The following is a 22,001-nucleotide window of genomic DNA, read 5'->3' as shown; positions in this document are numbered from 1 at the left end:
GGATATACTTGCACTATATTCCTACATGTGGGGAAGCTAAATAATTCATATGAAAGGTAAAAATTCAAATATAACAATAATATAATGTGTATCTACGGTTGGGTTACGTTTGTGACATAACATTAGGTCTTTTATTATTGCTGTTTATTCGCCTTTCTTTTTGTTTAGTTGGTACAGTCTAGCAGTCTGCGCTCTGGGCGCCAAAATTGTTTTGATGAGCAGCATTGGGAAATATAAGACTAAAAGCGGTAAAAAAAAAAAAATCATCATAATGACTGTGGTAATAATGATCAACATTGTTGTATTAATGATTATCAAAATTATTTATAGTGTCTTTAAATAACAGTGCAGACAGTTTTCTACCAGGAATTTTGACTGTAATTATTTTCTAGTAGTTGATGTCTCAAAATTCTGATTAAAATTGGTTTAAGTTTTCTATGAAAGCGACAAGTTTCATCGCTTTCATAGATTATGCATAAAAAATACGGCTGTGTGGAAGGCGACTATAGGTACGAAATACATGCAAGGCTTCTGATCTAAATATACCTCTAGTCACAAGGGCCAGCTCTAAGCCACTGTAGGTGTCACTATTGCCTCTACTGCTGCATTTATGCCTGTCTAGACAGGATTTATTATCTAAACCCATAAATATTGGTCATTCCTTTGTCTTGTTTTTATGAACATGTTTATGTTGGCTTGAATGAAAAAGGGCATTTGCCACATGCACAATAAAAGATTACACGGCAACAATGTTTTTTGCAGTGAAAACATTTATTAAACACATATTTGTATCCACATTATTGAAAAAACGGACCATCATTTTCAAATAAATTAGGTTTAAATGCCTGACCATGTTTGTGAGTAGGCAAATGAATCACAATATCAACCTAAGGCATGTATATTGCAGTTTATCACTGTGCTGTGTTGTTTCATCGCTGCAGTTCAGAAGACAGGAAAAAAGCATCAGTGTCTGTAGCCGATGGATTTCATAGGCTTCAAGTCCTATTATGAATACAGTTGTCTTTGACTCTTCTTTGTGTCTGTGGCTGATCTCCAGTCTATCTGCTCTGCCGGAGGCACACAGAGAGAGCGTTGATTTTTATATTTTCAAGTAAGACTACAAGCAGTCACAGTTTATTTTAAGGCAGTGCAGTTATTGGGCTCAGTTTGAACTGGTGGTGGACTGGGGACTGCAGGCAAGAGGTAGGGAGGGTGAACACAGACGGCTCAAAGTTTTTGGTGTTGAAGGTAGTGGCAAAGTCATTGGCAAAAAAGGAAGCGGACTCCGAGACACAGGGCGTGGCCGGTTCAGGTGTGGCAGCATGAACCGGTGCATTGGACAGCACCTCGGACTCAAACTGAAGCAGCTGACCCATGAAACTGAAGTTTGGTGAGATGACTGCCCGGCGCTGCTTGATGATGTCGAAGGCTGCATCAAGCCGCAGCTGCTGGGTCCTCATGATGTAGGCCATGCAGATGGTAGGTGAGCGAGAGATGCCTGCTTCGCAGTGTACCAGGACCTTCCCCCCTGATTGCTTCACATGATCTGGAAGAAAAAGGGAGGAATCTGGTGAGACAGTGACATATTTCTCTTTCTTTAATCATCAGCATAAGAAAACCACACATCAAACTGATTTCAAATCAGGAGTTTGGAACAGGAAAGAAATTTAACTGGGCTATTATTGTCTAGTCGATCACTCTCACTATATTATAGGAACACTTTTCCCCAAATATTTTATCTCTCTTTCTTTCTCATGAACATCTAGTTTGCCACATTTATTTTGTAGAAAGAAATGAGCACACGTCATTTGCTACTGTAAGTGGCACACACAGAGGCACGTGGGAGGCTTGACTTAGTCACAGAGTGCAGCTGTACATGTGATTTGTTTTCTGCTGCACCACTGTGGGGGTGCTGCGTGCTGCTGTGGTGTTCGCTGTGGCAGAGAGAAGTGTATTCTAATTTGGAGCCGCCTCGCTCCTACATACTCGTCAGTATGTTTTAAGGCCTACACACGAGTTCACTTTCACACATCTGTCTAAATGTCCTTCGCAACACGTTTCAAGAATTCTTAGAAGCAAACACCCACATGTCTTCTTTTCTGTCTCGCATCTAAGTCTGATCTACATATTGACACTTAGTTCCACGAGCCGGTAACGACACCTACACATCACCTCGTCCACTAAGCAGAAACATTAAGGGCCACTTCTGTGCGTTTATGAAGGAGAATGACTGATTTCTGACTGCTCTGATTCCCGATAAAACCACATGAATGAATAATGAACCTTCATCTGGAGAGGAGGGTGCTATGAGAGCGGGGCAGCAGCAGCAGTGGGTGTTTTAATTACCGTCCTTTGGCTGGAGATGTCATGGCATGCTTCAACCGCTGTTTTCACCCACGAGGTCAATAATATTTATTTTCTCCTCTCCGGTTTACATCACCCGCTTGGTCGGAAGGGTTTCCGATTTATTGATTGATTTTATGAGACCAGCAGCCCGTGTCTAATCAGTTAGCGTGCCTGATGAAATGTTGAGGCCCTCTTTGAATGTAGGCTAAAACTGCCTTATGTAATGGACAAGATATTTAAACACACCCTAAATGTAGGCTGCATCCCCAAACAGTGCACAATACTATCCAGCTAATACAGGTCAGCCAAGCTGCTTGTGGGTAAGCTTTGTCCTTGGTTATGCCTGGATATAAATAGCCGCCAGCACATTTTGTACATCTTTTGCTGTTGCTGCTATTATCCGACACCTCTCTCCCTCCCACGCACTCTCTTTTCCTCTGTAACACATTTGCTGCCCTGCTGGCCACAGGTCCACCAATGAGTCCCTCTTGCTAACAAAAAAACTGATGTCCTCCCTCATTGTGTAGCTGTCATTAATCCTCCACCCAACCATCATAAACAATGCTGTTGTGCATGCATGCACGTATGTGTGTGTGCCAGCCAGCCCCCAGCCTCCTACACCCGGTCATTACTAAACACGTACAGCTCACCCAGTTGTCACACTGACTGGCCACACCCGGCACCATGTGATTTGGCCAGCATGGGATTGTCTTTTTCAAGGAAAGAAGGGGGGGAGGTCGGAAGGGAACGGGGGAAGTGAGCAAATCCTGAATGAAAGCAGACAGGCAGTATATGTTGGTGGGGGATTGAAGGCTGGCGATTAACTTAAACTGATTACAGCCGGGTTTCTTAGAGCCCTCTATTTGTGAATGGCAGCAGGTGAGCAGCACCGATAAAGGGAGGCTATTTGAAGACAAAGACGCATTTCAAAAATAAATGCATCCATGTATAGATATCTCGCTCACTCAGCGTGGGTATTTTTGAGACTCCTTGGGGTGAAGCTGGATTATAAATACATATAGACCGAGGCTAATGTTGGTCTATTTATTCCCTTTCCTAGCATGGTTTGAGCATTAGTGAGTCAGCCGTATTCTAAGATAGCAAAACATCTCAAGGCAAACCCTGTGAAGCAGAAATCAACAGTTAAATGCATTTACTCTCCTCAACTCACCTATAAAGTCTATTGCCTCCTGGAAGTGGGAGCTGATGTCGGCCATGTGGCTGTCCTCCACAGGGATCCACTTGTAGTCATAGTGGCCCTTGGCCGGCTGCAGGTCCCTGCGTGACACGTTGAGCAAGGCTGTGATGTGAAGGTCGCTGAGATAATCCTGTCTGGAGGCATGGTAGGCACTACCGAGGTAGAGGAAAGGCAGGATCTCTACTGGTTTACCCTGAGGAAGGAAAAGAGGGAGAAAGCGGAGACATGAGTCAAGCTCACGACACACAGCTTCGATCGCCAGATTTATCCATCTGCTATGACACAACCATTGTCCAAGCAGGAACATCCAAACACCTGCCAGCCGATCATTACAGTCATTTGCAGACAAAATGGACGCAGGATGCTAGAGGAATTCCCCGGTATTGAAAGAGCCCATAATGCATCAACCAGACACAACAGTGTTCTTTGAAATCTAAACTAGCCACATGTTTTCTATTTGGTCAGTGGAAATAATAGCAGAAAGGTCAGGGATGAAAGGCTGTCTTTTCTATGGGGTGTCCTGATATCAGCTGGGCATCATGCTGTCTTTATAAAAAGACCGGGGAGCAGCGAAGGTCATATAATATCATATGTAAGTTGAGAAAATGTTTTGATGTGCCAAAAATAAAATTCTCTGATGTCAGCATGCGTTGAGCGTGCCTGTGTGTATGTATCTTTTTAGATTAAGTTTAAAAAAAAAACTGGCAGTGGCTTTGTGCCCCGTGGTCCTGTAGGAGAGATGGTGGGAAGTACTGCATTGTACGCTAAAGGGTGTTTCCATACCTGATCATAATCTGGTTTGTGGTGTGAAAGCTTCTCGCTGTGGTTGCTGACTCTTTTCTCGGTTTCACTTCCGCTCTGGTCAATGGTTTTCACCTCAGTGCAAAGTTCAGGGTATTGAGAGTGGAAATTCTCGAATCCTCCTGAGAGAAGCAGTCAAAAAAAAACCCAAAAACAAACAAACACACTTTTAATAAATGAGCTTACAATAATTCTGCCTCCTCCGACCAACACCACAAATCTTGTGAAATGGCAGCGTTTATGAAACAGACTTAGCACCGGATTATAACCTCTATAACCTGATTACAGACGCGTAATTAATTACAGGAGCCCGCAGCGAAGGACCGGTAATCGATTTAGGCCAACATTCTGAGGACGCACAAGTGACAGACGGAGATGGATGTGTTTAAACACAAACCCCGGGGGATTTGTTTAGCCTAAAGAGGTAGTGCGGATAGGGAGGGGTGAAATTCTTCGTTTTATCAACGAAAGCAATTGCACCACCAATTTGCTGGCGTTTCTCTCGCACTGACTCATCCGCTCCACTGACGCACGCAGGACATCTACAGTATGTCCAAGAAGTAAAAGAAAATGTCGGCTACTCTTAACACAGGCAAAAGGGGCGAAGAACTGCCCCGAACAGTACCAGTGTTATCAGGGAAAAAATAGACTAAGATTAAATATTAAAGGTTTCTTTCTGCCCTTTCGTCTCCTTTTGAAATAAAATCACAATAACTTCTTAATATTTCATTTAGTCAATTATAAGGATACATTTTAGATTATAACAAACAATATTTACAATTTGTCATAATAATAAAAAAGATTTCATCTTTAAGTCTGTGCCACAACAACATACAAAGCCATAAAAGATATAAAACTGACTCTGAATTTATATCCCCACAAATAAAAATATGGACGAATTCAAAACTCTTATGAAATAAAATAAAATAGATTAAATGATAAAAACAAACAAATATAAAACTGAGTTGCCTTAATGGCTTTTTAAAAGGTCTATTTAGTAAAAAAAAAAAAAACTTTCCGACTTTTCTTTTTGTCTATATTAAAATAATTCATCTCGCCAAATCTCTCACCTTTCAAGAAACAGATGTTGGCCCCGCTCGCAAGATGTGACAGGGTGTTTATTACTATTTGAGCTACGCTGTCCTTTTTCAGTTTTTGCCAGTGGGACGTCCGGTCATCCAGCGCTACTATAGCCGAAATGCTCCCTTCCCGAAGCCTAAACAGAGCTCTCTCATCCGGGATGACAAACTGCAGGGGCACCGGTCCTCCTCGGGATCTCCGGACTACCACTGAGTTAAGATTAACATTGACTGAGCCTTTGATATTAGAGTTCGTGAATGAAAAATAAGGTCGACAGTCCACAATAAGGCAGCTTCCATACTCCTTCCTGATGATTTTCCTCAGACGCCGGCAGTCTATGCTAGAGACCTTCATTTTGATTTGTTGGACTTGTTTTTATTGCCTAAAAAATTCAACTGATTACTCCTGAATACGGGCGAGAGAAGTGCCCGCGCCAGTGCCTACATTTCCTCCAAGGGGATTCCTGCCGATCAGTTTTATGTGAATGGAACCTCCGGAGCAAGACGTCACGAACCATATATGGACACCGGCGCGGCGCGATGGCAAGAAAACACGCCCACAGCTCTGACTCGACTGTGTGACTCCTCCCGCGGCCCTTGTAAACACGACACCCCGATTACAACTGCGGTGAATTTGATTCAGCCATTACTCACAGAGTGTCCTCTGCCTGCACCTACACCTGTCCTTTCATTATTTTCAGGTTCCACTTCGTGTTCAGTGACCATTGAAAGGACACAGAGGCAGACGCTTTAAAGGGATGACCCTACAGCTCACTGCACAAAATAAAACGAAAGGGTCCCACACGGCCAAAAAAAGATGAAGTGTTTTGGAGGAAGGATATCAACCATAACATCCAGAAATACGAGTGCAACACAAATGTGCACCTTACTAAAGCCAGCCTATTAAACGACAACCATACAAAATGTCTGAAATAGAGGTGCAACTATCATTTCATTAACCTTTTACTGCTTTCTTTTGTCTGACTAATTAAAGCTTAGTTAAGTATGAGCATTATAAGTATTCATTTTCCTCTTTTTCAGCTAAACTTGTTAACAAAAACATCATGTAGTTGTTTTTGCAATTTAGAGCTGTGCTTTCCCGTAAAAGTATGCCCTTTTCATGTGTTTTTAATGTTTTTTTATTGCCTGCAGCAGTTTATCCAACATGATTTTCCTCTACAGGACACAATTAAGCGACCTTAAACCGAGAAAAACAAGAGACGCAATTGTGAGTCAGCTGTGAAATCTGATTATATCTGCTGCTCTGGATTAGAAGGTTCCTGGTTCATACCCTTGCTGGGGCCTTTCTTTGAGGAGTTTGAATGTTTTCACCAGAGTGAACAAAGTAGCCCACTCTATGAATGCATGGTTAAATGTGACATGTAGTCTGAAGTACTTTGAGCGGTCAGTAAGACTACAAAAGTGCTATATGAATATGAAATGATTTCAATGAATGTTGGTATCAATTAAGTGGAAGCAGAATGACAAAAGTCCGCACCAAACCCATCACATCAAATATCCAGAAAGAATTCTTCTCAGTTGCTTTAACTGATATCTCAAATGTTGTCAAAGCAAAATGCTATCACACAGAGGTAGCACTTCATAACACTCCCCACAAGTTTTTGCGTAATGTGGCGAAATTTCCCATGTTATTGTTCTCGATTTTGAGTGTAGTTTTTTACCTAACATAATTATCAGTAAGTAAAGTTCAATGGGGAAGCAACATTCAGTAAAACTGCAGTAAATTTCTCAGTAACTTACAGGCAGATAGATAACAACAAGTTACTATAAAATCTTTAAGTTATATATTACTCTATGTTTTTTTTTACACTACTACTTTATGTTTATTTACAACGCTATATCTGCATGATTTCTTCATTTTCACAAGTTGTAAAGAAAATGATTTAAAAATTATGCTGCTATTTACTATTTCTAAGAAACAAGTACCTTTAAGATATTTAAAATCAAATGATACACTGATTGTACCCAAAGTAATTTTTCAAGTATTGATTAATTTCGACATTATGCAGGGGTCTTTGCAGATCTGTGGACATACTAAAGACATTCCAATAATGTCATACTGTAGTAAACTTCAGCTCTAAAGTAGGTCTAAACTACATCTTTAGAGCTGAGAGCTTCAAATGCAGTTTTAAAAATATGCCAAACAATTAAGAAATAAATGCAAAACAAATTCACATAACTCATCACAAGGCTTACAAGTAACAACATTTACACCAAGAGCAAAAGAAAACGGTTCATACGGTGCATGTTTGTGAGTAACACACCTACTCTACTGTAAATATCTAAAGAAGAGTTTTCTTTTCTTTTCTTTTTTTCTAAAGGCTACGCGAGAATAATCTTCCATGTAGTATTCAGCAATGTAGGGAATGTCATAGAGAGCTCAGACAAAGTAGCTGACAAACACAACCTCTAACTTCCGCTTACCATGTAAAACCCAGTGAACCAGCGTTATATCCTCCCAACATCCCTGGTCTTAAAATCCTAATCCCACAAATGAATTAACAAGTTTAAACGTCACACTGCCTACACTCACATGACATGCAAACAATCCTGACACACTGCTCAGGACTGTGTATGAGTTTTGTTTACATTTGCACATTTGGATTTCAATATGTAGCTGTGACTGTCTGCAGCCCTTAATCCAACCGAAACCTTTTTGGATTGAATGTATGTCATACTTGGTGTATGAGTACATGCAAAAGAAGAACCAACACCCTGAAGTAGAATACGTTCATTGGTGACTTTGTTGTTTTTTCTGAATCTGCTAAAGATGAGAAAAGCATAGAAATTAGTCAAGTGTTATGTATACCACTTTTTAAATCCAGAAACAAACCAGCCGTACATAATGTAAAGATGGGACACGGACAGCCTCTTTGGGTAAATGAACCTAACAAATAGGTGTTACATCATGTTGTGTCTGCTGCATGAATGAGTGGGAACTAACAGAGCAAAACAGAGCAGCAGTCAACAACAGAAATATGACAAACGCGCAGACAGTGAAACAGACGCAGTGGCAGACACAGATGGACTGACACTGTGAAAGAACAAAAACAAAACTATCTCTATGCGCCCCATGACAGAGAGAAAAGGACCTAGCCTAGATAGATAGATAGATAGATAGATAGATAGATAGATAGATAGATAGATAGATAGATAGATAGATAGATAGATAGATAGATAGATAGATAGATAGATAGATAGATAGATAGATAGATAGATAGATAGATAGATAGATAGATGCTGGAATGGCAGCAGAGGATTAGAGGTGACAGCAGGCAGCGTGCCATATGGTCTGGTCTAATCTTGGCTTGTGACATCACTGCTGATGAGTGGGGAGGCCCGCCATCCGTTTCCGAGCCCTCATTTTATTATGGGTTTTGTTAGAGTAGCTGTAAATAACAACAGTGGACCCATGCGAGCCAGGTAAACAAGAAACATGTTCTCAGGCCTTTCTCCTCATCTCTTTCCTTCCATCTCTCTGCTCTTGCTCTCTCACATGGATGGTCTATGTCCATACATATCACTCTAATAGGATTGCTTCAGTATATAATTGGCTATGTGTTATAGATAATACATTAAGGAAGCAGGCAGGCAGCTTTTAAACCACAGTGTTGCTTGCACAGCGACCTGTAACCGGAATTAATTTTGATGCTCAAGATTTAATTGAATTGTTAAAGCATGCACAACTACTGTGCTTCTGTTACAGTCAACAAAATCAGATTCAAAATAGATTACACACACAAACTAATTAATATAAATACAGAAATAAAGTTAAGAAGAACTGTGGGAACAGAAACAGAAAGAAATCTCCTCCTCACAAATTACTTATTATTTCATCTAACTCACCGTCTGGATGAAGTACTATAACTTTAAAAAGACACAAGTTTGAATTTTGCTAAAGAGATTAGCTTTTTAGTTTGTCTGAATGTTGGATTGTTGGTTGTAAAATACAAAACATTTAAGGCATAAGGCTTTGTGTCTATCTTCACAGTGATAATCTTTTCTGTCCACCATTTTAAAATGTCAGCAATCTATGGTGTTTAGTGCTTTTCTAAACTTTGAACTTAAGGTTTGTCCACTTCCTTATGTGTTTACTGTAATCTGACCGCACTATTTTGTGATTTACTGACTCTGGGAAAACAGTTGTTCTACCTTAAGAGTGACTGAGTATGATTTCTTACTGTTTTGTTAGTGAGGCCTAATCCAAAATTGGGGATCTAGAAATGCTTCTTTACATCATTTGTTGACAGAACTGCGCCGTGTGTGTTTTTGTGCTTGAACAAGAATTCATTTTTTTTTATATATACCCTGGACAATAAGTGTTGGCCACACAGCATATGTATGGAAAGCCACTTCCTGTTCAGAATGTCCCTTTTTACACGTGACTTCTAAAAAGAACTCCTACACAATAGGTTGCCTTCGCAGGAACGTGTACCCCTCTCACCCCCACTCACCCTTCCTCCTTTCTCGGCTCCACAGGTGCTTCCTGGTTTGCTGACAGAGGCTCCAGATTGTGATGCAGTTTCCCAATAAGTCCCACATTACTCACCTACCACTCAGCTGACCATGGAGTGAAGCAGGTTGGAATTCAACTCTTCTATCAAAATAACTAAAAGATTGGCCTTTTGTCTAAAACTAAAATCAGAAATTTAATAGAGTAACTTCTGGTAATGCCACCCACAGAATTATATTTAAAAAATGCCTTCACAATGAACTAATCAACTAGTGTTTCTCAGACTTCTTCTGGTATGCTCCAATTCAGAAGCCAAAAAAAGCGTATGCCCCCCTGTTGCATTTAATCATTAACATTAAAAAGTACTAAGTTTAAAGGTTTATCATCATTAGCATCAGCAAACTCTTTTTTTCTTGTACCACCCCAAAAATCACATTTACTCATCTTAAGTTAACTTCATATTTTTCACCTTGGTCTCTCATGAATGTAAACATGGTGCAAAATGCGGGAACTTCTTGCTGAGGATTTCTGACTGCTGAATGATACTTAACATTACATTTTTTTGCTTTGATCTTATGGTTTTCTTTTTGAATTAAAAGTTTAGGTTATTTAGGTTTTTTTTTTTTAAATTGATGATGCAGCTGCCAGGGAGGAGGGAAAAAGGAAGACCTCAGAGGAGGTTAATGGATGTAGTGAAGGAGGAAATGAAGAGGGTGGGAGAGATAGAGGAGGACAGAGGAGATAGAGGAGGCTAGAGGAGATAGAGGAGGCTAGAGGAGATAGAGGAGGACAGAGGAGATAGAGGAGGCTAGAGGAGATAGAGGAGGACAGAGGAGATAGAGGAGGATAGAGGAGATAGAGGAGGCTAGAGGAGATAGAGGAGGATAGAGGAGATAGAGGAGGATAGAGGAGATAGAGGAGGCTAGGATGAGAAGGAGACAGATGATCTCCTGTGGTGACCTCCAAAGAAGAAAAAGAAAAAGAACATTATTTGGCTTCTGAATTGATTTGACCAACGTTTTGATCTATAGGTTTGGGTAAACTTTAAACAATGAATTAGCTTCTATACTACTGTGTTTTGATATTGTTTTTTTTTTATGCTTGCTGGAACTTTTATGGTTCTCTTGGTAACTGATTATAGCATTTGGCTTTATAAATTAGTTATAAATGCATTATTCGGCTTCATAATTTGCCTGAATCGCTTTCAGTTTAATGTCCTATTCAATCTTTTAGATTTATAATATTTTATCTTTTTTGTATTTCTTTTTACTGGGAATACCAATGTCCAATAATAGTTTGATAACCCATTTCTATTACTCAAAGTGGCATATTAGCTCCAGAAAGCTACACAATCTCTACAATTAAATTCTTTATTTTAGTTACGAGAGGAGGGTCCCTCTTCCAAGACAGACAAAGTGTTACCATATTAGGCTGCAATCTTCAAAAGTGTTAAGAGACTTATTTACAAGAAGCATTGACAATGAAGGATTTCTCAATAGTGGTACTGGTAATATTTCTGGGGTTGCTGATGACATGTTGTTACATGCTGGCTCTTGTTAATGCAGAGAATACTCAGAGTCAGCAGCAACAACACATTTCAGTGTTGTGAGTAACTATGCAGTCAAATCGCATCACATCCAGTTCTCCAGTAAAGCAGCGTCTGCCAAATTCAGTATGAAACAGGAATGTTTGGTATTCATGGGTTCAAGTCATGATATGATGGCCCAGATGACACATGCTGAGCACACACACACACACAAACACTTCAAAGTCTTGACTCACCCACTGTTTCCACCCACCACCGATCGTCATGCGGTGACTTTTTGAGGCAAGCCAAACTCTTAGGCAAGACATGGAAGGAGAGGGAGAGATACCGAGGAAAAGAAGGAGAGAGAGAGAGACAGATTGTTGTGCATGATAAGCAGAAACGAATTTACCTTTTATGATTGTTCAAAAGAAAAAAACAATCGCTTCTGATCTTCTGTGAAATTTCCACTGAATTGACGCTTCATGCGGTGACTAATTTGGCTTGCCCTTTTTATACTTCAGAGGTAAGGGAACTTAGTGAATTTATTGTGGTGCCTGGGGTTTTCTTGTGCGACTCTGTGACGCTGGAGATATAAAGAAAAACAAACCCAACTGATAATTTTTATTTTTTTTACTCATTGTGTCCAGACAAAACGTCCAATTATCAGTATGCTGTAACTTGATGTCCAAGTAGAGCAAAATTACATTCTGTACTGTACTGTGAATCACAGCATGACCTGGTTATTGAAGAGGAGGTTTACAGCAGAGCCCACACTTCTCGCATCTCTTAAAATACCCACCAGCAGACCTGTGAAAGCTACCACAACAGATGGTAATCAAAGAAAGCTGCTCTTCACCTGCTTTACATTCACACTTACACAGACTCACATGAAACCCAGCACACTACTGCGCTGAAACCCATAACCTTTATCTGCACTTCCTAGACTGAAATGAGTAAGTTACTCGAAGCAAAGATGAAATAGGAACACGTGATCAGAAAGTAATATGTCCCCAAACAAAAAGGTGTAGTCATTTCCTGTTTTGGCTTGTGAACTAGCCAGCTTCTCGTACCTAAAATGGGTTGCAGAATCAATGCATTCTGCTCTCTTGTGCAGTGAAGAGCAGGGGTGACTTTCTTTGACCTTTTTTCCAAGTCAGTTCAATAAGTTCAGGTTATTTCACTTCTGAAATTACTTTAAACTCTTTCAGTAAGTTTAAAGTAAATAGCCAGAGGAGTGAAAACACAAAGTGATTATTATTATCTATGTTTGTCTTGTCAACAAATAAAAACAGGACAATTGTAAATCTATCTTATTTAGTGATGACCCTAGAGTCTTTTTTCACGGGGCTGTAAACAGACTGCAGACTTGACCTGCCTTTGCTCCATAGAAAGTCAATTTGGTCTTGGGTATTGTTGCCAAAATAAGCATGATCTCTGCCGTTTCTAACGTCTAACCTGTCATGTTGTAGGACTCTTGTTGGCTGTTGTTGTTTGTGCCAAAGCTTGTTGAGTATTAAGTACCCTAAACTGTAACTGTTGACCAAAAATTCTTAGATTAATAATTCCCAGACTGTTCCACCAGGCAAGGTGGTCCTGTTTTTAGTTTGCGCTAATATCCGCAATATCTGTACCCTCAATAATACTCCTCTGACTAGAATTACTGCATGCTACCTCAATACCTTATTAGCATACCTTGCATACACATTTTATATTTAGCACCTTTCATATCTAGCACATTCTGTTTTTAGCTACTGTGTAAATCACTGCATGTTTGTTCTTTGCTTTTGCAAGTGGAGGTGTAGCTGCTCTGCAGTTTCATTATCAATGTATAATGTCAAAAGTTTGAACGTGAGTGTTATTACTTCTTTAGATAGAAAAAGTTCAAAGTTAATGAAGTCAGAGCTGCACGGTGTATTATTGGTTACAGTTCACATTAAACAGAAATAGTAAATAATCTTGGACCATGTTTGTATCGGCTCTTTCCTTTCTTAGAGCAAAAGGAAACTGATCTCTGTTGTTGTGCCAAAAACATGTATTTCTTTCTAAATTTGTTATTATGCCCTCTTTCTGTGAATGTGCTGTAGAACATTTGGGCAGAAATATGACAGTAACCCAGCCTCACTGCCTGTAATCAGTGAAAATAGTACAAAGTACACTGCAGCTATCTGCTTGGCTGTTCACCATCATTTGAACACATCCTCCTTGCATATAAAACAATACCTCTGCAAAGCCTTCCTTTTCAGCTTTGTGTTCAAGTTCATTTGAGCATCTATAAATAACTGTATATTTCACTATATTGTTATCTGTCTTCCCTTCCCGTCAGTATAGTGGGTCACAGAAGAGAAAGAGGAAGGAAGCCAGAAGAAAAATAAACACACAGAGTACTGAGAAGTAGCTGGTTAGCCTGACAGTATTAATGTTATTTTGAGGAGGCAGTAAATATCACTGTAAGCCTGTGGCACTATGTCAGCCAGCTGGATCAATGGGCGAATACAGAAAAAGAACCTGCGTTGTGTGAAAAGCAGAAGAAAGCTTTTAATATCATAGGGGTTTTTTAAGAGTGTTTCCCAGGAGGCTGTGCTTTTGTCAGAGTTCCCCTTCACTCGCACTCTGATAAGAGATATAATACATGGAAGACAAATAATTGCTACAAACACTTTCAGATAATAAAGTTTTCTATTGAAGTTTCATTTAAATTTACTCATTTCAAGAAGCTTTGAAGTGCAGAGGAAGTGAAAGTTGTTGTTTAGGCATGCCAGTGCCTTCTTCCATGTCTTCTGTACAGTTACAGCTAACAAAGGCTGTTTTGCCTGTAAATTAAACAGATTTGTTGGCAAAACAGCCTTCTGCTGCTGGATACTTATCAAGCAGACAAGTGTAAGCATATTCCTGCCAGAAATCAAATGTCTGCACCTGCAGCTCATTGTGTGTTTCATACGTAGCTGTAGATGTGCAAGCAGTGAGGCCTCGGGTCACTGACAACCAAAGATGAAGAAATATTTTTCACTGAGCTGTAGAATCGGTGTAAAACTTCAGTAATTACGAAAGTGGAAAAATGAAATTACTAGTAATGTTGTGGCATTCTCTTTGCATGAAACAGACTCCGTTTACAGTATAACAATATTTGTTTATATTTCAGACATTAACTCAGGTCAGCATCTGAGTAGTCATGCACAGAAATTAAGTTTTGACCACAATTAGATGAATCTCAGTAGCAGTACATCACCACATGCTGGATTCCCAAGCAGCTCAGAGACAATTTATCCAATAAGGCTTGGATCTGGCCCTGGGTCTTCTTGTATTGGACAGGTTTGAAAAGCCTTAATAAAGAGATGTCCATGAGGACTTTTTCAACATGTCATATAGAACGACACAATGTTCAGTTCTCTTGAAATGTAGGCTGAGCTAAAAAACAAACAAAAAAGCACCAAGACAAAACTAGTTCTGCACAAGCACCACACCGGTGGAAGTCAAGTCACTGGACCGATGCCCTGACTCTGCAGCGTGAGCCCAGACACCCTTTGGAGAATACTTGTTTGAGCCGCTTGTAACTGTAGTCATATATTTTGGTCACTGCCAGTTGCTCTTGGCCATAGATAAAGGCAGGGATGTAGACTGAACAGTAAATTGTCAGCTTCACCAAAAGTAACAATAATACATCTAATACAATATTTTGGTTGATTTTAAATGGAATTGCAACACTGATAAACACACAATGACCATAAATAGAAAGTATTCAGAGATACAAATGTTTTTCCACTGGAAAAATACAAGTTAGCGAACACAAAGCAACCTTTTAACCTTGCAATGTTGTTTTTTACTTTTCAATAGTGTTAGCATAAGAACTGTGGCTCATCATCGAAGCAAACAGGACCTGACCTTCATAGGAAACGATATCTGAAGTCTTCCCATCCACAGGTGCAGAGATACGGGTTTTTTTTTCTCATTTACTTAGGCGTCATTCCCAAACTCTCCCCTCCATCTGTCTCCCCCCTTTTGTCTTTTACTTCCAATATCTTTCCTCATCCCCTGTTGTCCAGCCTGCTTCCTCACTCTGCTCTGCCTCCCCATCCTATTCTCTCATCACCTGTGTGGGAGGCACAAAGCCAAATCCACTCAGCTGGAATTAAACTCACTGGGACCACATAGCACTTCTGCACTTTAAATACACACATGGACTCATATACACGCACCTGCATGCTCAGCGGATGGAAAAACCTAGGCAGGGATGGAAAGATGTAGATAGGAGCGCTGGGAGTGGGTGATGGCTGGGGAGCGCCCACGTCACAGGAAGTAGGTATGGACATTACTGTCACAGACACACACACTCCCATGCATGCATGCGCACACACATAGTGCAGTATATAAAGCATCAGTACAAACACAGGCTGTTATCACTGGGAGCAGCTGTCATTGCATCGCAGAAATACAAAAAAAGATAACATAAAATAAAATTTGCAGGGAGGGTTCTCTTTATTCTGAATACGGTGAGATGATAGCTCGGTAACATCCACATCACCGGCGCCCAGTTGGTTACAGCTGTGGCTCTGCACCTCCAGTGTTTAAAGGAAAATTACACTATTACACCTAGACTGTGCATCAAATTACAGTCTGTTTTCTAGACGGATTCCTACGCTCTGCTTGAGGCTTAAGTGGCTCTAGGGTATATGAGTCACTACTAGCACAATACTGTTGCATTTTGGGTAAAATGTAAGCCAGTTTTTGATAAGAAAGGAGAAGTAAAATAAAAAAAATATGAAGCCAGTATCACTATTTCTGCTGCATCAGTTTCTACATAACAAAAGAACTGTGCATTATAAGTTTGATAATGGCAGAGGAAAAGGACTAATCATGGTGGCATAACAACAAACTTCATTAAGCATTTCTAAGAAAAAGGGCTGCTTACATAGCTGTTGATACATTAATGCAAAAAAAAACCAACCCCAAGCATGTTTTCTGTCACACTTCATTTTGGTTTCTCATCGCTGACTGGTTGTTAGCTTCTTTCCAGTAAAGAAAAATAAAACTGTAAAGAATGCAAATATGTTTATTACCAAAATATTTGTTTTCCTTAAAGGTAGATGTTTTAAGAAGATTAAGGTTGCCAGTTGACAGGCTAACAAACCCTCCTGTGTCAGTGGCAGCTGTGTCAGTGGCAGCTGAACTTCATTCGACCATGGCCTGCAATGACTTTGCCAAATTCTTCACTGAAAAAATCCAAAAAATTAGACAAGCAATTGGTACATCAACAGCAGATCCAGGATATGTACTGTGTCCACCAAAAAACTGTTTAAACACCATGAAACAGTTTCAACCTATTAACAGCAAAGACCTGGAGGACATCTTAGGTCAACTGAACTCCTCCTCCTGCTGTTTAGATGTCCTGCCAACAAGTTTTTTCAAAAAGGTCTCAAAGACTTTAGAGTCAGACCTGTTACAGATCGTCAACTTTTCTTTATTATCAGGTGTGTTTCCAGAATCACTAAAAACTGCTGTAATCAAACCTATACTGAAAAAGGACAATCTTGACAAGACACAAATGAACAACTACAGGCCGATCTCAAATCTCCCGTTTTTAAGTAAGATCATTGAAAAAGCAGTTTCTCAACAGCTCAGTTACTTCTTAAAACAGAATAATTGCTACAATGCCTTCCAGTCAGGTTTTAGACAGAACCACAACACTGAAACCGCTCTGACCAAAGTGTTTAATGACATATGTCTGAATACAGACAGTGGAAAAATGTCAGTCCTAGTTTTACTGGATCTCAGTGCAGCATTTGATACAGTTGACCACAACATATTACTCAAATGACTGGAGAACTGGACAGGTCTTTCAGGAACTGTACTAAACTGGTTCAAAACATACGTAGAAAACAGGAAATACTTTGTATCAATAGGTAACTTCACATCTGAGCAGACAAGTATCACATGTGGAGTTCCCCAAGGTTCCATCTTGGGACCCCCTCTGTTTAACATCTACATGCTCCCACTGGCACAGATTATAAAGAACAACAAAATAAACTACCACAGCTATGCAGATGACACACAAATATATATCACAATGTCACCAGGAGACCGAGGCCCTGTACAGGCTCTTGGTAAATGCATTGAGGAAATCAATGACTGGTTGTGCCACAATTTTCTCCAGCTAAACAAAAACAAAACTGAGGTAATAGTCTTTGGCGCCAAAGAAAAACGATTACAGGTCACCAGAGAACTTCAATCTATACATCTAAAAACCACAAACCAGGCGAGAAATTTGGGTGTAGTGATGGATGCAGACCTAAACTTAGAAAAACACATTAAGACAATAACAAAGTCAGCTTACTATCACCTCAAGAATATATCAAGGATAAAAGATCTGATGTCTCAACAGGACCTGGAAAAACTAGTCCATGCATTCATCTTTAGTAGGCTTGGCTACTGTAACAGCATCTTTACAGGTCTACCTAAAAAATCAGTCAGACAACTACAGCTCATTCAGAACTCTGCTGCTCGAGTCCTCACTAAGACCAAAAAAGTGGACCACATCAGTCCAGCTCTGAGGTCCTTACACTGGCTGCCTGTCCGTCAGAGGATATACTTTAAAGTTCTGATGCTGGCCTATAAAGCTCTGAATGGTTTAGGACCAAAATACATCAATGACCTCCTGACCCAGTATGAACCATCCAGATCCCTCAGGTCATCTGGATCCGGTCTTTTATCAGTTCCCAGAGTCAGAACCAGACACGGAGAAGCTGCATTCAGCTTTTATGCTCCTTATATCTGGAACAAACTCCCAGAAAGCCTCAGATCAGCTGAAACACTCAGTTTATTTAAATCCAGGTTGAAGACTCACCTGTTCTCAGCTGCATTTGAATAAAGCACCAAATCCACACTTTAAGCTTAAATTTCAAAACTTACATTTAACTACTGATTTTATCTACTGTTCTGATTTTATCTGTTTTGATTTTATATACTGTTGTTTGTTTGTTTGTTTGTTTGTTTGTTAATTAGTTAGTTAGTTTATTTGCTTGTTTTAATCAATTTTAAATCATGCTTTTTATTTGTTCTTGTTTCTAATGTCTCTGTAAAGCACTTTGAATCACCTTGTTGTTGAATTGTGCTATACAAATAAACTTGCCTTGCCTTGCCTTGCCTTGCCTTGCCTTGCCATAGCTATTTAGTATTTTCAGAGGTGCAAAGATCACTACGTGTGCGACAAGAAGCTGACCCAAAATATCAGCAACTTACTGCCTAAAACTCCGTCCAGGTTCATATTTCATCTTGTATAATGTGCAGTGACAGATTATCAGTGCGTGGGTGAGAACTGTACAATGTAATCTCTTAAGGTGGACCATGCCTCTGCACACAAATGCATACACAAAAATATAATGTATGCTTATTATGTGGCTATTCTGCTTAATTTTTATAGAAGTGTGACATTTGTGGTTAAGCTGACGCGATGCATTACACTGAAGTTGGTGGAATTATCAGGGTTGCTGACAGGCAGCTGGGTTGTGATATTTCCTCTTTCTATATCATTCTTTTACAGTCTCACAGAGGAGATGAGGTGGGGGCTGGGCTGGTGACTCATACGTTGTCTGTCTCCATCTAACTACCCCCAATCAGGACGGCGGGAGGAAGCAATGTGGGATGTTTGACTCTCAATTTTTCTTTTTTTCCACTTTTCATATTGGCTGGAACACCCAAGGGAGCCACCTTGACCAAATTACTCAAGGAAAACCTCTTTTTTAATTTTTAATTGTATTTTTTTTGGAGACGACATGAAAGTTATAGCATCCTATATCACTGTGGTCCTCCCCCACCCATGGCATCCATCATTCCCGCTGAGCCATCAGATAGAATGAGGGGCTAATTTTAGCTTGTAAACTCGTCTCCTTGATTATGAGGAACTGCTGCTTCTTGATAACACTGTGGGTGGGGTAGTGGGTCAGAGAAGTATCAGGAATGGTAGCGGTAGTAATTTACAAGAGGAAGAAGAAGAAACAACGTAAGCATCACAGCTGCCAAGTGGCCACATCACACCTAAGATTCTCAGTTATGCTGAAACACAAAAGGTTTCACATGATTTTATTAACAAACAAACCGTAAAGATGGAGGTCATCTTGACATCTGTGCTAGATTATGGCAGCACATGTTTCTCTAAAAGTTCTCCAAGGTAAATAATAAAAGAAATCATCTGTTCATGCTGTCCAGTGAGGGTTACTCCTTGCTGATCCATTGTTGTAAGACGGATGCTGCAGGGGAATTAAATTCCATTCATGGTCATGTGCTCATAATAGTAAAACAAAACAGCACCAAAAATTCATGCTCCACAATAACTGTCTCATTCATTAGCTGCTTAGCTACCAGCTGACTAGAAGCATCGTGTTACATCCTTGCTGGCAGAGAGTGAGCTCATTATAACATGATAAGAGAAAATGTTGCTCATTATTACCCTACATTCATGCCAGTCTTGCTGTAGTTCCCTCATTTCCTTTATTATCCCACCCAGGCCTTATTGCCCCACCCATTATTACTATGCACCATTTAACGTTTTGTTTCTAAGAGAATTTCTGTAGGTTTTTGATGGGTTAAGATTCCTTGCCAAGGGAAGAGTAACTTAGTCGTTATAAGAACATTTCTATAAAACATGTTCTTCTTTATACAAAACATTAAAGTGGATTAGCTATATCAGCATAGCATTGTTTAAACTCCCCAGCCTGTCTGAATATTGTTGCTGACCTCGTTCATCCCATTATGACCTCAGCGTGCCCATCTTCTGATTGCTGCTTCCAACAGTATAATTTACCAAATGATTTGAGATTATCTAAGCTCACAAAGCTCAGATCATCTCAAAGTGGTTTCTTGAGTTCACTGTACTCAAATAGCCTCCATAGACAGAATTTCTCAATCCAGCAGAAAACCTCTGGGATACTGTGGAACAGGAGATTTGTATTACGGATGTGCAGCTGACAAATCTGCAGTTGTGTGATCATATCATGTCAACATGGACCAGACTCTGTGCCTTGAAGATTAAGGCTGTTTTGAAGGTAAACGTGGGACTAAGCCAGTACTAGCAAGGCGAACCTAATGAAAAGTGTATGTACACAAATCACTTAACTGTTGATAAATTATAGTTTCTGAATGAACCCCTGTTTTTCCAACAGAAAATGAAACAAGGTGTGTTCCAGTGGACATTAAACAACAAGGAGTATAAGCTTCCATTTGTTCTTTAGTAGTCTTATTTTCAGGAAAGTTCTATTAAACCATTTTTAGAAGAACAAGGGTGGTTTTTTTTAGTAACCACCACTATAATTCTTTCCAAACCATTTATGTATTTTTCTGCTACATAAATGGTGAAGTTAGCTCTTTGGGTTATCAGTCACTCTAACAAATAGATTAGGACATGTCTTGTAATAAATTCAAGCAAGCTGCTATATTCTGTACATAAAGTGTCTTTTATGCTGCAAATTAATCGTTTGGCGATAAAACAGAAAACATATAATAAAAGACAAAAAGTCATGATAGTCTCTGTCAGGGCATATTGTTTTTTATTTTTTTTTCTCCAAAGTGAGACACATACTTTTAATGGGAAGCTGTTAAAATGACCCTTGACCGTGACAAACAGGCCAGCCTTTTCTTTAAGCAGGTTCATAACAGGTTAACTGAGATCAAAATGACATGGATGACTCAGCTGGTTGAAAAATAAGCTCACCAACCCCCACAAACCAGTGGAGACTGAGGAAGAATGGTCTTTAGGGAATACCCTCACAGTCATTTCATTTTTCACAGTAGCAAAGAAGACAGACTCCCTCTAATATGAGAGAAGTTAGAAGAGACCAGTAGCTAAAAGATTTCAGAAACAGAAGCAAAAGTGCATTATAAAAACTCTGGGCAATGCACCTCTGGATTGCTCACCTAGCTTTGGGGTTAACGAAGAAAGGGTTTGAGTCAGTCCAGTAGAAATCAAAAGTTTTTTTCTAATAGGTTTTTGTGGTAACACCAGAAACTTTTGCTCTCAGAGTATCTGTTGCAACATAGACTTAATTTAAATTTTGATCTCTTACTCACCTCTCTACCAAAAACTGTTTGGGCGTGTTCCCTAAAAAAGTCTGATTCACCTCCTGGAGAAGATTGAAAATCACTGACAGAAGAAGAAAACAATGAGATAAGTTTACACAAAGAAGACACTCATAAAAAACTAATTTACAACATTTTCTTACAAAATAAGCTGAAGAGTGTGGATGATGGTGACTAATGGTGTGGGAGCATCCCTTGATTATTACAGGGAACATGGCTTCCTGTACCAAAGAAATATCCCGTAATCTTAGTTCACCTCCTTTAAATTCATGTATTTTACTTCCCTTATCCCATTTCCTCTGACATACAATGACATAAAGTTTTAAATGAGAAATGCAGTGAAGTAAAATTAAGCTAGCAGTTCGGCCTCACGCTACATTTTTTTTTATGTAGCACTACTGAAGCAGTTTGAGCCATAAAAGAAGAAAATATATCTGACATTAGTTTCTAGTGTTTCATTCTAAATTTATACAATTCAGGTTCAACATTAAAGGTAAAGTCTGTAAAATC

The 22,001-nt window shown here is 39.6% G+C and overlaps 1 protein-coding gene across 1 annotated transcript; it reads right to left on the bottom strand.

The window, feature by feature from the left end:
- Positions 1 to 752: 752 nt before the first annotated feature.
- dusp5 (dual specificity phosphatase 5) lies at positions 753 to 6,095 on the bottom strand. The gene is made up of 4 exons (XM_026170332.1): positions 5,416 to 6,095; positions 4,328 to 4,467; positions 3,518 to 3,737; positions 753 to 1,546 (listed from the first exon to the last, which is right to left on the bottom strand). Exons 1-4 carry the CDS (start codon positions 5,777 to 5,779, stop codon positions 1,140 to 1,142), a joined length of 1,131 nt encoding a protein of 376 aa, XP_026026117.1. The 5' UTR covers positions 5,780 to 6,095; the 3' UTR covers positions 753 to 1,139.
- Positions 6,096 to 22,001: the final 15,906 nt, after the last annotated feature.

This window comes from Astatotilapia calliptera, chromosome 6, assembly GCF_900246225.1.
Source record: "Astatotilapia calliptera chromosome 6, fAstCal1.2, whole genome shotgun sequence".
Lineage (NCBI taxonomy): Eukaryota > Metazoa > Chordata > Actinopteri > Cichliformes > Cichlidae > Astatotilapia > Astatotilapia calliptera.
This window is presented reverse-complemented; position numbering and strand designations above follow the sequence as displayed.